At 36.5% G+C, this 15,764-nt stretch overlaps 1 protein-coding gene across 2 annotated transcripts in view; it reads right to left on the reverse strand.

Moving 5' to 3' along the window:
• ADAMTS20 (ADAM metallopeptidase with thrombospondin type 1 motif 20) overlaps positions 1-15,764 on the reverse strand; it is a 134,158-nt gene that overhangs the window by 6,476 nt on the left and 111,918 nt on the right. For both annotated transcript variants that reach the window (XM_031462728.2, XM_031462727.2), the window contains exons 30-37: positions 15,147-15,320; positions 14,898-15,068; positions 10,772-10,972; positions 9,931-10,060; positions 9,617-9,711; positions 9,435-9,529; positions 8,775-8,908; positions 6,250-6,341 (exon numbers count right to left, since the gene is read on the reverse strand). In XM_031462728.2, the coding sequence (XP_031318588.2) occupies positions 6,250-6,341; positions 8,775-8,908; positions 9,435-9,529; positions 9,617-9,711; positions 9,931-10,060; positions 10,772-10,972; positions 14,898-15,068; positions 15,147-15,320 (1,092 nt within the window). The remainder of the gene's footprint in view (positions 1-6,249; positions 6,342-8,774; positions 8,909-9,434; positions 9,530-9,616; positions 9,712-9,930; positions 10,061-10,771; positions 10,973-14,897; positions 15,069-15,146; positions 15,321-15,764) is intronic.

Raw genomic sequence — 15,764 nt, forward strand, 5'->3', positions numbered from 1 at the left:
GGCATCATTAGGTTTTACAATTTTAAAATTTGTTGCACATGCTTTATTATGAATGGGATCTATAGATCTAATGCAATTCCAATAAAAATTCTACCAGGAATTTTTATAAGTGTAGAAGAAATCTGATTCTAAAATTTATATTGAAAGACAAAGAAACTAAAATAATTAAAACAAGTTTGGAAAAAAAAGAATAAAGTTGAAGGACCCATACTACCTTACTTTAACACAATATAAGGCTATCATAATCAAGACAATGCTGTGTTGGTGAAGAGAGACAGGCAGATCAATGGAACAGAAGAGAAAGTCAGAAACAGACCCACATAAATATGTCCAATTGATTTTTGACAAAGGTGGAAGGCAATTTACTGGAGAAAATATTGCCTTTTCAACAAATGATGTTAGGACAATTGGATGTCTACAGACAAAACCCCTCAGACTTCATACAATATTAGTTCAAAATCAAATCATAGGTCTAGATGTAAAACATAAAACTATAATTTTTTTTTTAGAAAGCATAGATGTAAATCTTTGTAACTTAGAGTAAGTCAAAGAGTTCTTAAATATAACACTAAATATGCAATCCATAAGGGAAAAAAATGATAAATTTGATTTTATTAAAATTTAAAACTTCCGCTCTATGTAAGACACTTAAGAGAAAGAAAAGTTAAGGTCCAGACCAGGATAAAGATATTTACAAATGTAACATCTAACAAACAACTCATATCCAGAATATATAAAGAACTCTCAAAACTAAACAGCAAGCAAACAAACAACCTAATTGTAAAAATGAGCAAAAGATTTGGACATACCATTCGCCAAAGAGGATATACAGGCAACAAATAAGCACATGAAAGATGCTTAACAACAACAACAAAAAAGCTTAACATATCATCCACTAGTGAAATGCAAGTTAAAACTACAACGAGATACCACTTAAGACTGGGAAACAAACAAGGGGAATAACTTGACAATACGAAGCACTGACAAGGAACCAAAGCAATCAGAACTTTAATCTTTGCTGGTGGAAATAAAAAAATGCAGCTCTATCAGACAGTTTGTCTGTTTCTTATAAAGTTAAACATACACATACCATATGATCATACAATCTCACTCATAAGAACTTATCTTTAGAGAAGTGAAAATATATGTTCACATAAAAACCTGTATACAAATGTACATATCAGCTCTATTCAAAATCTCCAAGAACTACAAACAACTTATTTTCTTCCAACAGCAAGACATGAATTGATAAACTGCAGGACAACTATATGACACCCATATAATGAAATAATTCTCAGCAATAACAAAGAATAAATTATTGATATATGCAACAACACAGATGGGTCTCAAAAGCATTATATTGACTAAAAGAATCCAGTCGCAAAAGGTTATATATTTTATGATTCCATTAATATGACATTTGTTTGACATTTCAGAAATGGCAAAGCTAAATTAACAGAGAACAGATCAGTATTTAGCAGGAGTTAGGCGAGAGGGAGGACTTGACCGTGGAGGAAGTGTGAGGGAACCAGTCTATGTTCAGCTGATGGTGATAGCAACATGAATCTGTACATATGTTAGAGCTGTATACCAATAAAGGCAATTTTACTGTATGTTATTTTTTTTTTAATTAAAAATGTGAATGGATAAAAATCCATTTAAAGAAAAAGATTTCCAGTTGACTTGCAAACAAAACTCAGTACCTGCTATATGTAAGAGACACACTTAAAACAAAGTGATTCATAAAAGCCAAAATTAAAAGGATGTGCAAGAGCACACCAGACACATGGACATAAAAAGAGAACAGAGGCAGCAAATCCTGACAAGGTACAAAGTAGAATTCAAGTCTCAAGTTAGGAAAACGTGACAAAGAAGTGCTAAAAACCATTCACAATGAAGACATAACAAATGAATATTATGCTCCAAATAGCACAGCAACTTTTGTGAAGCGAAAACTATAGGAAATGAAAGGAGACATAGAGAGAGAGAAACACCCTAATATAGGAAATTTTCATATATCACTTTTATTAACAAGACAGACCAAGTGGGCAAAAATAAGGAGAGAGATTATCTAAACAATATAGTCAAAGGTAGATCTTACGGATATATGTCAAACTCTGCATCCTGATAATAAAGAATACACATTCAAAATATTTGAAAACTGACTCTGAATACTCAAAATGCATGCCGGCCATGATCCTCTGGCTTTGGTTATTTCTCTTGCTCTCAAGTAATTGACATTAATTACAAAATAGCTATAGAGACACATTTTTTTTAATGGCTCTGTGAAAAGTACCAGACATTTTACTTCACTTGCCTTTTGATATATGTATTCTAAAGTCACATCACACTCCTTACTTCATCTTATACTGCAATGTGGCAGAGTTTATTTTCCCTAAAGATTGCCATATGTGTCCATTCTCTTTTTAGCATTCATGTCCTGGGGTGCCCAGTCATAGGCAAACACAGAGGATGTGGTTTTGACGAATCCCAAACAACAGAGTAAGTTCTTTCTGTAACATCAAACATCTGGAGAGTATTCATGCAAATGTTGTGTAACTTAACACAGAATCTGGTTTATGTATTTGACAGACTATCTCCAAGAATACTGGGCAGTTTGTATTTTTGGTAACAGTAACTTCAGGCAATTGAATACAGACTGAAAAAAAAAATGGGCGTAACTTTTTTTGACAGGACATACCTATGCCTAGTAACATCCAACTTGAAAATAGAGCTTTGCGTTCCAGAAATGCCTATAGAACTATATGAGGGAGGCATCTCACCTTGATGGACAAAGAGGAGCATTTTATTACTGTACTGGTGCTGCTTTTGACGGTATCAAGGATCTTGGATAGGTTGTTAACACAGGGGATCAGTTTCTTCAATTATAGACTGGGATGACCCAGCTTATAATTACATAAGTTTCTCAAAATATTGTAGGGGGAAAATGAGGTCACATAAAAATTGAAGAACTAGAGCTAGAAATCAACAAAAATAGCTGTTTTCGCATTTAAAAACCTGATGGTGCCAAGACCTCTTATTCAGACTCTATGCTCATCAAGAAATAGTCTGTTTATAATAATTAGCTTGCTGTTAAGGTATTTTCCCTAAGGAAGGTTTACTAAGGAGATAAAAGGAGAATAGCCAGGCAGAAGCTCGACAAGGAAATGGAGGAGCTGAACAATACTTCAAACCAACAAGGCCTGACAGACATCTACAGAGCACTTTACTCAGTGACCACAGAACACACATTCCTTCCAAGTACATACTGAACGTTTTCCAGGATCGCCATATGCTGTGCTATAAAACAAGCCTCCATAAATTCTAAAAGATCGAATACTACAAAGTGTGTTTTCCAACCACAATGGAATGAAAGTAGAAATCAAGAACAGAAGGAAACCTGGGAAATTCACAAATATATGGACTTAAAACACTGTCCTCTTAAATAACCAATCAGTCAAATAAGACATCACAAGTGACAATAGAAAATCCTTCAAGATGAATGAAAATGAATGCACAACATACCGAAACTTCAGGGATGCTGCAGAACAAGTGCTTTTTAAAGGGAAATGGATAGCAGTCAATGCTTTTATTAAAAGAGGCAGAAGATCTCATACCAATAACCTACACTTCCACTTTAAGGCACTGAAAAATAGGAGAGCAAATTAAATTGAAAGCCAGCAGAAGGAAGGAAATGAGACAGAATAGAGTGAAAACTGGTGAAATAAAGAAGACAAAAATAACAGAGAAAATCAACAAAATCAAAAGTTGGTTTCTTGAAAAGAACAAAACTGGCAAACCAAGAAAAGAGAGAGGAGACTCAAATGACTAAAATCAGGAATGAAAGAAGGGACATGACTGCAAAACCTACAGAAATATAAGGGATTATAAGGGAATACTATGAACAATGTGTGCCAACCAATTAGATAACTTTGATGAAACAGACACATTTCCTAAAAAAAAACCCATGAAGACTCAAGAAGAACTAAAACATCTGAAAAGATCTACAATAAGAGATTGAGTTAATAATTAAAATAACTTTCAAAAAGAAATGCCCAGTCCCAAATGGCTTTAGCTGGTGAATTCTACCAAACATTAATTTTTCACAAACTCTTCCAAAAAAATAGAAGAGGAGGGAACATGTCCCAGTTTATCCTAGGAAGCCAGTATTTCCCCAATACCAAAACTAGACAAAGAGACCACAAGAAAAGAAAATGCTAGGCCAGTATCTCTTCTGAATACAGATGAAAAATTCTCAGCAAGGCAGACCCAATCTATCAACATATAAAAAGGGTTATACATCAGGAGCAAGTGGGATTCTCCCCAGGAACGCAAGATTGTTTCAGCACGCAAACATCCATCAGCGTGATGCACCACATCACCACAGCAATGGGCAAGAACCACAGTGGCATCTCAGTAAATGCAGAAGAAGCATTTGACAAAATCCAACATTCATGATAAAACCACTTAAATGAGGACTAGAAGGGCACTTCTTCAACCTGATCAAAGGCATGTACAAAACACTCACAGCTAACACACTCAGTGATACAGGACTAAATACTTTTCTCCTAAAATCAGGACTAAGACAAGGGTGTCCACCCTTGCCACTTCTACTCAACACTGTACTGGAAGCGTTAGCCAGTGCAACGAGGCAAGATAAAGAAATAAAAGGCATCCAGATCACAAAGGAAGAGTAAAACTATCTTCATTTTTATATGATGTTACTGTGTATATAGAAAACCCTATGGAATCAAATAAAAATGACTGCAACTAACAAATGAATCCAGAAAGATTGCAGAATACAAGATCAATTTACACAAATGTAAGCAAAAATTCATGATTTATTGAGGTCTCAGATTTGGGGGGGTCTCTTTACTGGACAACTCTCCCTGTCACAAATCTTCTTGATCCTGAGCTGGAATCTTCTACCCCACTAATGCCTCCTGGAGTAACACAAACTGAGGCCACTCCTCTTTCATGGAGCTCTTTAAATATCTAATGATAGTTCTGATAACCTCCCACTCTCTTCCTAGCTAGCATCTTTGTTTTCCTCCCATGACACAGTTTAAACCTTCCTTACCTTTTATCCTGATTGTTGCTTTCGACTCCTAGATAGGTTAAAATGTTATCTCTTCCAGACAGAAATTTTAAAATAAGTATAATATTCCAGTGACAAGTACAAATAACTCTCTTGGTCTCAATATTGTGTTTTGGTACCTTATGATTATACTGGGTGGTTTAGAAATCACTGTGTGGTCTATGTTGAGCTCACAGTGGTTGAATAAAACACCTAAGTCTTTTTTATATGACATCACCAAGTTCTATTTGCATTTCTGGACCTAAGATTTATATATTTATTCTAGTTAACTTTTTTCTTATTCATTTGAGCCTATAGTTCTAATGTCTTTTGATTTCGTTTGTGTCCTCTAATACAGAAAGTGCCCTCTCTTTTTAACATAAGTGTACCTTCCATGTTATATGATGAATGTTGTAAATGAGAAGTTCCTAGAAGGGAGGGCTCTGGCAAACCCTTAGCTTATCTCTTTCAAATGATATCAATATTATAATTACCACCTCTTGTGTATTAGTTTTCAACTGTCTATAAATCTAGCTAACAATGCTATAGTCCTCTAGCTTATATCTCCATCTTTATCCTAAAAATGTTGCTCACGGAGACTTATAAGATCTTTGTTAAAAAATGAGATATTAAGTTTATTCTAGGAAGTGTGTTCTGTACTGGAAATCTCAGAGACAACGTAAAAGGATGTGTGTAGAGAACTATGGAAACGAAAGAATAAAAACAAGAACAAAGACATGGGAATGTTCTATTTCAGAGATAATATAAAGTTGTTCTGAGAATGGTACAGACCCAGATAGCTAGTGTAACTGCTGTTAGCAGCAGTGTATGAAAGTCATATGCTTGTGATCCAATCCTCTACCTTGTACCGTATGTCCATTCATTTCTATGGATTAAGCAGAAAGAGTAAAAAATGGTAAAGCATCCCATTCAGAAATGGTATCTGAACAATTTAAAAGTCTTATAACTACACCTTTCAAACAAACCCAATATTGCCAAAGATGTTTTTCCTCCAAGTTTACCTGCAACTTTTGAAATAGATTTTATGTAAGAAGTTTGCATTTACTGTTACATCTCTTGCAATATTCTGATTAAAAAAAAAATGAATGAGAGAAACGGTATCCATTTTTTTTTCAGCGTGAGGGAAGAATAATCAAACAAGTATGAAAAACCTGTGGGCATCTGGCAGCACTGTAGCAATCTCCAGCTGTGGCGAATGGAACTGCATTTCCAAATATTGTCCGGGCAAAAAGGAGGTCTGTAGCTAGAAAATAACAAATGAAACTCTTGAGCATCGAGACATTGTATGCTTTTAAATCTTCACTGCAAAACATACAGTCTTCCCATTATAGTCATAATATATTCATATCATTAATCCAGTATCTTAGGCAAAAAATGCTGCACAATTGTAGAACATAACAAACATTAGGCTCTCAAACTTTTCTTTAGTATAAAAATGTTCATCTCATAAATTGACCTAAAAATGTAGCCAGCACATCTGTAACTAATCCAGAAGTTTTAAAAACTAAATGAATGCTTTATTATATTTTATATCATAGTGAATATCTAAAATAAATAAAGTGGATTTGGGAGCAAAATTACAGAAGAAAAACATTATTTAAATAAAGTATGACAAAACAACACATGAGTGCTTGTAGACAGTATACATATCAATTCACTTAGGGAATTTGAAAACACCCAGCTAAAAAGTGTGTCATACTTTATTTAAATGTTTTTCTTCTGTAATTTTGCTCCTAACTCCACTTTATTTATTTTAGATATTCACTGGATTTAGAGAAATGGAGGAAGAACTGGTGATGTAAGACTGAGGGGAAAGTTTGCTGAAAAAATGTTCCCGAGTAGGTACAAAGTGATGAACCCAGAGCCCAAGCAGAGAGGGTTGCTGCCTCAGATGGGGTCAGAAATAGTTCATCCACAGTAACTGGGGGAGAAGGCAAGGTCTGTAGGTAAAGGTTTGATAGGTTAGTAGATGTGGCGGTGGTAGTTTATGGAAATTCCCCTCTGGGTGTACTTATTTTCTCAGTGACATAGGAAACAAGGTCATCGGAGGGAGTAACTAGAGTGGAGGTACTAGAAATGTTAGAAGCTTGAAGCTGGAGGAGAAGCTGTAAGTTAGACACTTAGAAAGGTGGGGGAGGGAATGGACTGGGATCCGTGCAAACTCAGTAGTCATGCATTTCGCATAAGATCAGCGAGGAGGGTCACCTGTAAGTTTCATGGCGCAAGCGCAGAGCAGGTCAAAGGTTTAGTTTAATCAAGACTGGGTTTTTGGCACACAAATTTGAGGCAGGAAAAGAGAGAGCAAGTGGAAAATGTATACACTTAACATTGGATCTTCAGGACCCAGCCCATGCCTGGTAAAATGGCAGGTTTGTTTGATAAATTAATGAAAAGGAAAAGCTTACTAAACAGCAAATAAGTTTCCAAGTGGCCACTCTGTGCTCAGCAATGCTAACTGCCTGACACAACATATATTATTAAATAATAATCATTATTTACAGAGCATTTACTATATGAAAGGCATTTACTAGGTATGTTCAAGTATTATCTCTTAATCCTAACCAAGAAAAGAAAAAAGAAGAAAAGAAAGCAGAGGGAAAGAAAGGAAAAAAAAACCTGAAAAGCATCTCACTTTAGAGATGAGGGAATTTAGGCTTAAAGGGATATGTCCAAGGTCACATGCCTGGTAAACAGATGCTGAAAATTTATACCCGGACAGTCTAACTCCAGAGTTTATGATCATAACCAGACAGTGTCACACTTCCCTGCTGCAGTAACGGTGGGTGTTTAGTAAATGGTAGCCATTATCACGGACAATAATAGCTTAGCTCATCATCATATGACTGTGATTTAGAGATTAGGTCTTCCCGTGTTCACTGTCTCAACAAACTTTCTGGTTTCTTTTTATGGTTTATGCACTGTGCAAGGCGCTGCTGATTCAATTGTGATGAGAGTTTCTGCTTCTGAAATGAACCTCTTTTTGCCTTTTTATGTCACAGTGTAACGTTAAGGAAGGCAGGCAAACTGATGCTCAGTGTATGACTTGACTGTGCTCTATAACTTGCTCCCTAGAAAGTCAGCAGGTCCATAATCTGGGATTTGTGAGTGAGACTTTATCTCCCTGCAATGCCAGTTACTAACTGTATGAATTGAGACAAGTCACTTAACTTCTCTAAGTGCATCTTAATTTCATCACTTGCAAAGTGGTCATGCAACACTGCCTTATCTAGTACAGGGTTGTTAAAAGGATCAAATGCCACATAGTTAGGAGAATCCTTGATAAACTGTAACCTGAAACTAATGTTAATTATTACGGTAAGTCCTTGCAGAAAGCTTATGTAACTACATTGACAATATTCACTTCCTTATTTTTAATTAGGGATTTTAAGGTAGAGGGTTATAGCTTGGAAGGGCAGTAATTTTACTACAACAGTATCTTTACATCTTCACTAATGACAGTGTCATTGCCATTACATTTTTAATAAGGGTCCACTTGGTCCGTGTCATTGCACTGGAAGATGTAGCTAATAACTTTTTAAAAAAATTGTAAGTAATTATTGCATGATGCTAAGCCCTTCTCTAATCCCGGGCTACCACATTTACCAGGAAGCATATTGTTAGACTTGCATTAGCAAACACAGGCCTTTCATTTTGCAACTAGAGATTCAGCACTTACTTTTAATTTGCATGGAAGTGAGATCAATTCTTATTTTGCTGAAAACAGTATGCCCGGCAGCCAGGTAGTCATTTTTGCACTCACAGTCTTGCCTCCTACTTCCGTTAAAAGGACATTCATATGGATTTTGTAGTCTGTAACAACGTTAGGATATTTTTAGTATTAGATACAGTTATTAGACCATAATGTAGACAAATGGTAAACCTGGGAAGTGGGAAGGTAAAACACATACTCTTCAACGTTACAATGTCAACAAGCTAAATGTGAAAGAAGTAAAAATCACTCAAAATGATCAGTGGGAAACCCAAGACCAGTCGGTGGAAAAATAACTCAGCTGGAGCTCTCTTAGCTTTTGTTACTGGAATTAACTGGATTTCTATGAAAATGCACACAGGTCTTAAATGCTTCCCTTCTGTGTTTTTTCACTGCTCACCCATGGTGTCCTTCTGAGTCAGTCTCTTTGTGAACACGTATTAATGACCCAATTCTTTATTACTGAACAGGCATGGACAACATTTGGCTGAGGTCTAAATAGTTCCACTTGCTTCTAAATTACTTGTCCCACCTGCAAGCTATTCAAGCACCTCTCAGAGCTCTGGAACTTCTAATTCTCTTGACGGACCATAAACATGCACAGATAAGACAAAACGCAGCTCATACCTAAAGCTGTACACTTCAGAAAAGTTGTCTTCTTCCCCTTTGACCAAAGGTATATATTCCTTGGGGTTCTCTAAGGTCATGCCGGCGCAATAGATCTAAAGGGAAAATAGAAACATCTCGGACGGCTTTTTCCAAAGTCAACAGTCAGTGTTAAACTCAAATAGGAACTGTTTTCATAATACCTTTATCATTCTTCCTTTAATATTAAGATAATAGTCACCATCCTTGGTAATGTTATTTTTCACCTGGACTTCTTTGCAGCTGATCAATGTTTTACCTTCAAGGACAAGTGAATACAGTTTATCAGCAATGAACAAATTATAAACCAAATATGAATTTAACTCAATCACACAAATATTGTGATACTCTGGGGGGAGAAAAAGGATAGTGCATTTTGTGGAGTGTATGACTACTCCAAATATTTATTTGCAAATTTTACTTAAAACTTCTTAGGAACACCGAGGTACTACATAGATTTTCGAAGTCTGTAGCTTACAGTCATTGACATAGCATTTCTTCTGAGCATCTGGTTTTAAACGCTTTAAACATAAGTCACTGGGCCACCCATTTTCAGCCAGGCATTCCACTCTTCTCTCCATTATTCCAACTCCACAAGTCACGGAGCACTGTGAACAGAGTAAAACTTGAAGGTAAAGTGTGTAATGGGTAGTAAGGGCAGTAAGTACATATGTCCTCCTCTCAGACTGGGTCCTTTTGGAACAAAGTGATGATCAGTAGTGGCTAGAATTATTGCAGATACAAAAATATCCTGGAGGCTGGACAACCACAGGTGGGAGTAATCTTTAGGAAACTGAACCTATTATTTCTCAGTTACTGGCTTCTTTCCATTGATTTTATATAGTTATATCAGCAGTATATTGTAAATACTTGATAGGTATCAATCAATGATGGTTATTCAGGCAACTGGGTGTTTTTCTCATTGTTACATGCAAAGTTGGCAAAGCAGTATTTACTGGCTTTCTATCCACTAAACTGGAAATGGAATATGGTGCAAATAACTTTTATTACTCAAATATCAGATTTATTTACTTTTTCACCCAGCCAATAAATATTTCTTAAGCATCTACTCAAAATGCAAGCTACTGGGCCAAGACTGAGGAACAGAAATAAGCATTAGGTATGGTCCCTGCTTAACACAGGTTACAGCTAACATAGAAAAAGAGATTGAAATGTTTACACAAGTAACTGATAAAGTGATTGTCAGACAATAAGGGTATAAGACATCTCTGATATCTAGTTAGACACGCAGGTTACTGGGCGTCCCACAACTGGAAAGTCTCATTCAGAAGATTTTAAATTCATAATTATCTACTGACCTCGCTCCATGTTCCCACTTTCCAAGTGGCCATGTGCAAACAGGTCTTAAAATTGCATTTGTACACTTGAGGGGAGGGCAGCACGGGGCATTCTCGATAGGTTACAGGCCACAGCTGACGAAGCTTCGATTTCTCAGTAGATCGGATCCCAGTGCAGTATGTAATCCTTTGTCGGTAACTAAATCCACAGTTACCTGCACACTGAAAAATACATTGTTACAAGGGGAGAAGATGCCCTTGAACTCAACCAGGGCCCACTACTTGCCAGGTGCTTAATATGCTATCCCCACAACAATTCTATTTATTAGCCTCTTTACAGGTGGGTAAACAGAGGCTCAGAGACATTTAGGCAAATTTCCCAGAGTCATGCCAATAAATAGAAAGGGTCCAGATTCAGGATAGACTGTCTATTTGTAATGCCCATTTGCTTTTTCTTGTTATGCTACAAAGAATAGCTTAATTGAATGGAACTTTGACTCCTGATAAGCACAGCTTTGGAGAAGTGAAACATATCAAGGGTTCTTAGTGTTAATGTATAGTAAGTTTAGCATACATTTATCTTTATATATACAATGTGTTGCGTACTACCATTTAACTAGAATAGGTAAGTGATTTAGATGAAAATTAAAGGTCCAGGTCAAAAATGAGCAAATATATTTTTGATTCCAGCAAAAAGGAGTAATAAGAAATAACTACCTTCTAACCTAAAACAATGAAAAAAATGTGGACAAAATATATATGGCAATGGCTCTTAAGACACTGGACATTAGGCAGTAAAGGATAGAGACCCCTGGAAGACGAAACCAAACAAGATGATCCTATAATTGTTCCAGCTTACTTTTTTGAGAGAGTATGCAGGTCTTGGAACAGGGCAAAGGAACCCAGGGGACAGCAGAGTTCTGACCAGAGCATCCATACAGGTGAGGATGCCAACTGAGGCCAAGGAATGGACCAATTAAAAGATGTATGAATCACTGTATCTGGCACTCACACAGGACCAAATATAGCATCTGTTCCCTTCATTTGGACGTGAGGCATTAGGTAAAATATTCAAAAGGGTCTTGTTACGATAGAGGGGAATAGCTCACCTTAGACGGAACAAATGCAATGCTCTGGTCTCACATCAGAAGCCTTAAGAGCTAGATAAGACAAGATGAAACTACTTGCCGATAAAATAGCTGCATTCCAGAACAAAGCTCAAAACATATGCACAGGAATAAAAGTCATCCAGCCGCCAATAAAGTAAAACTCATAATGTCTCGCATGCAATAAAAAATTAACCGGCATTAAAGAGGCAGGAAAATATAATCTATGATGGGGAGAAAAATCCATCTATCAAAGCCGACCCAGAGAGATGAGTGACGTCAGTGGAAACAGCAGAGTCAGGACCTCTGAAAATGTCCTCTTCCATGAAGGCAATGGGGAAAAAATGGCAAAACTTGTGAAAACAACTTTTTCAGAACTCTGTAAATTAACCAAAGGCTTGCAGCAATCCAGGAAGTGTTTATTCAAGAAATAAAGCTAAATCTTGGCAGGTAGGGTGAGCTTTGTGGTGTTTTGGTGTGCCCTATTTTCCCATTCCCCCCTCCCCAGCTCTATAGTAGCTCTGAAAATCAACAGCCCTGAATACATGGTGCAAAGCAGCAGCCCGGAAGCCACCAGAGAGGATGGACATCTTTCTAAACCTCCTTTCCAGAAAATTGTCATTATTTGAGCTGTTTGGTGGTTTTCTGGAAGAGCCCACTTGGAAGTCTCTCTTTATTTGACTTTACTCAGTGCTTGCCCAGTGCTAAAAGCATTTTTCCTTGGGGGCACATTTGAGTACAATTAAAGGCTATTGTTTAACTTTGTAGCTTCCAGAGGAGGTGGGTAACAGTCAGGCCAACAACAGACTATCCGGAAACCCTTTAAAGGAAAAATGGGGTGAGCTCACTATATTATATCCCTGAAACCAATTTAATATTATATTTCAATTAAAATGCTTCAATTTAAAAAAAGAGGTAAACAAAACAATGAAAGTGAAAATGCAACCCACAGAACAAAAGAAAATATTTGCAAGTCATATAACGGATAGACGTTTATACCCAGAATCTGTAAAGAACTTTACAACTAAACAATAAAAAGACACATCACCTGGTCAGCACTAGGCAAAAGATTTGAATAGACATTTCTCCAAAGAAGATACACACACAGCTAAACAGCATATAAAGATGTTCAACATTATTAGTCATTAGAGAAATGCAAGCCAAACACACAGTGAGATAACCACTTAGACCCACTAGGATGGCTATACTCCAAATGGAAAACTGTATCGAATGTTGGTGAGCGTGTGAAGAAAATTGGAATCCTTATACAGTGATTGCGGGAATGCAAAATGGTGCACAACTGTGGAAAATAGTTTAGAATTTCCTCCAAAAATTACATGTAGAGTTGTCATAAGACTCTCAGCAATTCTATATCTAGATTCAACTTTCCCAAGAGAATTGAAAACATATGTCCACACAAAAAGTTGCACACAAATGTTTCTAGCAGCGTTATTCATAATAGTCAAAAAACGAATCAATCCAAATGACATAAACTAATGACTGAATAAACAAAGTGTAGTTTGTCCCTGCAATGGAGCATTATTCATTCATAAAAAAGAATAGAGTACTTATTTATGCTACAACATAGATGAACCTTAAAAATACCACGCTCAGTGAAAGAACCCAAACATGAAAGACCATATCTTGTATAATTCCCTTTATATGAAATATCCAGAAGAGGTGAATCCACAGAGGTAGAAAATAGATAGGTAGTTGTCTGGAGTTAGGGGACAGGACAGAATGAGGAGTGACTACTATGGGTATGGAGTTCTTTTTGGGGTAATAAACATTCTAGAATTACATCACAGTGTCAGTTACACACACTTATTAATATACTAAAATTTTCTAAATTGTAAACACACCCATAGATATTAGGATGAAGTAAGAAGGACATTAAAAAGTTATTAATAATTGTAATATGCTCAGAGTTAAGTAGAGACATGACATGAAAGATATAAAAAAGCTGAAATCAAACTTTTAAAGATGAAGATTACACTGAGATTAAAAAAAGTAGAATTAATGGGGATTAATGGAAAATCAGACATCACAGAAGAAAAGACTAGCAGACTTAAAGATATTCATATAGCAGAATATTATTCAACAGTGAAAAATGATAAACTATTGATACATACTACAACCTGACTGAATCTCAAAAACAGTATATACTGTATTATTCCATATATTTAACACTCTAAAAATGCAAACTAATATAGGGACAGATTATTAATATGAAAAACAAATTAGGTTGCATATGAGGTGGAGGAGGGAGCAGGGGGAGAAATTACAAAGTCTGATAAGGAAATTCTGGGAGGTGATGGAGCTGCTCTCTGTTTCGAATGTGGTCATGGTTTTATGGGTGTATAAGTACATCAAAACTGCTCAAGCTGTAGACGTTAAATATGCACAGTTTACTGTATGTCAATTATACCTTAATAAAGCTGTTTTGAAAAAGGCAGTCAAAAGTTCAAGTTATAAGCTAAATAAGGACTAGGGATGTAATGTACAACATGACAAATGTAATTTACACTGCTGTACGTTGTATAGGAAAGTTGTTGAGAGTAAATCCTAAGAGTTTTCATCGCTAGGAAAAAAATGTATCTATTTCTTTCATTTTGTATCCTATAGAGATGATGGGTGTTCACTAAACTTACTGTGATAATCAGATCATGACATTTGCAAGTCAAGTCATGCTGTACACCTCAAACTTATACAGTGCTGTATGTCAGTTACAGCTCAATAAAACTGGAAGAAAAACATTTTTTAAAGCAGCGAACTATGCAGGGTGAGATGCCAAACTGATCCTGGTGGTTGGTTTCACAGTTGTCACCACCTGACACCTCAGAACTGTACTGGAGGTTAACATCCAGGGTACTGTTATTTTATTTGCACCAACTACGGTCAGCGGTTTTATTCCTTAGATTGATAAGCACGCCACTCTATGCTCCCATATTCAAATGCAGACCAAGTTTCCACTGGGTCAAATGTGAGACTCAGTTACATTTTCCAGGAGGGAAAATTCTCAACGACCTTCTTTGCCTTACCTGTGAGGAGTCTCCTGTTACCACAATATACTTGCAGGGAGGATTTCTGCACTTTTTAATTGAAGGAGGCCTGGTTGAAGGATCACAGAAACTGTCATTCACACGAGTGTTTTGGGCATCCATGCAAATCACTTGCCGATGCATCTCCCTTTTCTTACACGATGTTGAACACTAGCAATGCAAGGGCAAAATGAGAACACATTCTTTTATTGAAGAGTTGTCTTTGAGAGTTTACTGGTCAGTACTCACATCTGGCCACTCTCCTGCCACCCACTGGTACTGCAGGCAGTCCTGACGCCAACACTGTCTCTGAAAATCAGGCCGCATGGACCCATCACACTTTTCTTCTGCCACGCGACCAATGCCTCTCAGTTGGCAGTACACATCCCTTTGCTGAACTCCAGAGCCACAGGTCACAGAGCACTACAAAGAAGCCCAGAGGATTTGAATAATGAACTAACAAATATCAAATTAGGTAAAAATAGCAAAACAGAGCCATGGCATATTTTCTTGTTTCTTCTCAGCATAGCCCACTATTATATCATGCATTAGATAGAAAATACACTCAAGACGTATTTTCAATATTGTCTGGTCTGAAGCATCTGTACATAAATGTACAAATTGATTTTCTTTATTTTGCAGTACCTATTCAAGCCTTTAAAATACTATGACCAGATACTCCGTCTGAATTGATAAATCTCTCTTCTAATTTAAACGTACCTAATACCTATAAAACTGACCACACAATCAAACCATTCTACTACTACATTGCTTTTAAAAATTACTTAAATGCTTATGCTGTATGCATAATCTCCCTCAAAGAAACAGTAATTTCCACGTTTGGGTTATAGTCATCTTTATGCCTTC

The sequence above is a fragment of the Camelus dromedarius genome, chromosome 11, assembly GCF_036321535.1.
Source record: "Camelus dromedarius isolate mCamDro1 chromosome 11, mCamDro1.pat, whole genome shotgun sequence".
Classification (NCBI taxonomy): Eukaryota; Metazoa; Chordata; class Mammalia; order Artiodactyla; family Camelidae; genus Camelus; species Camelus dromedarius.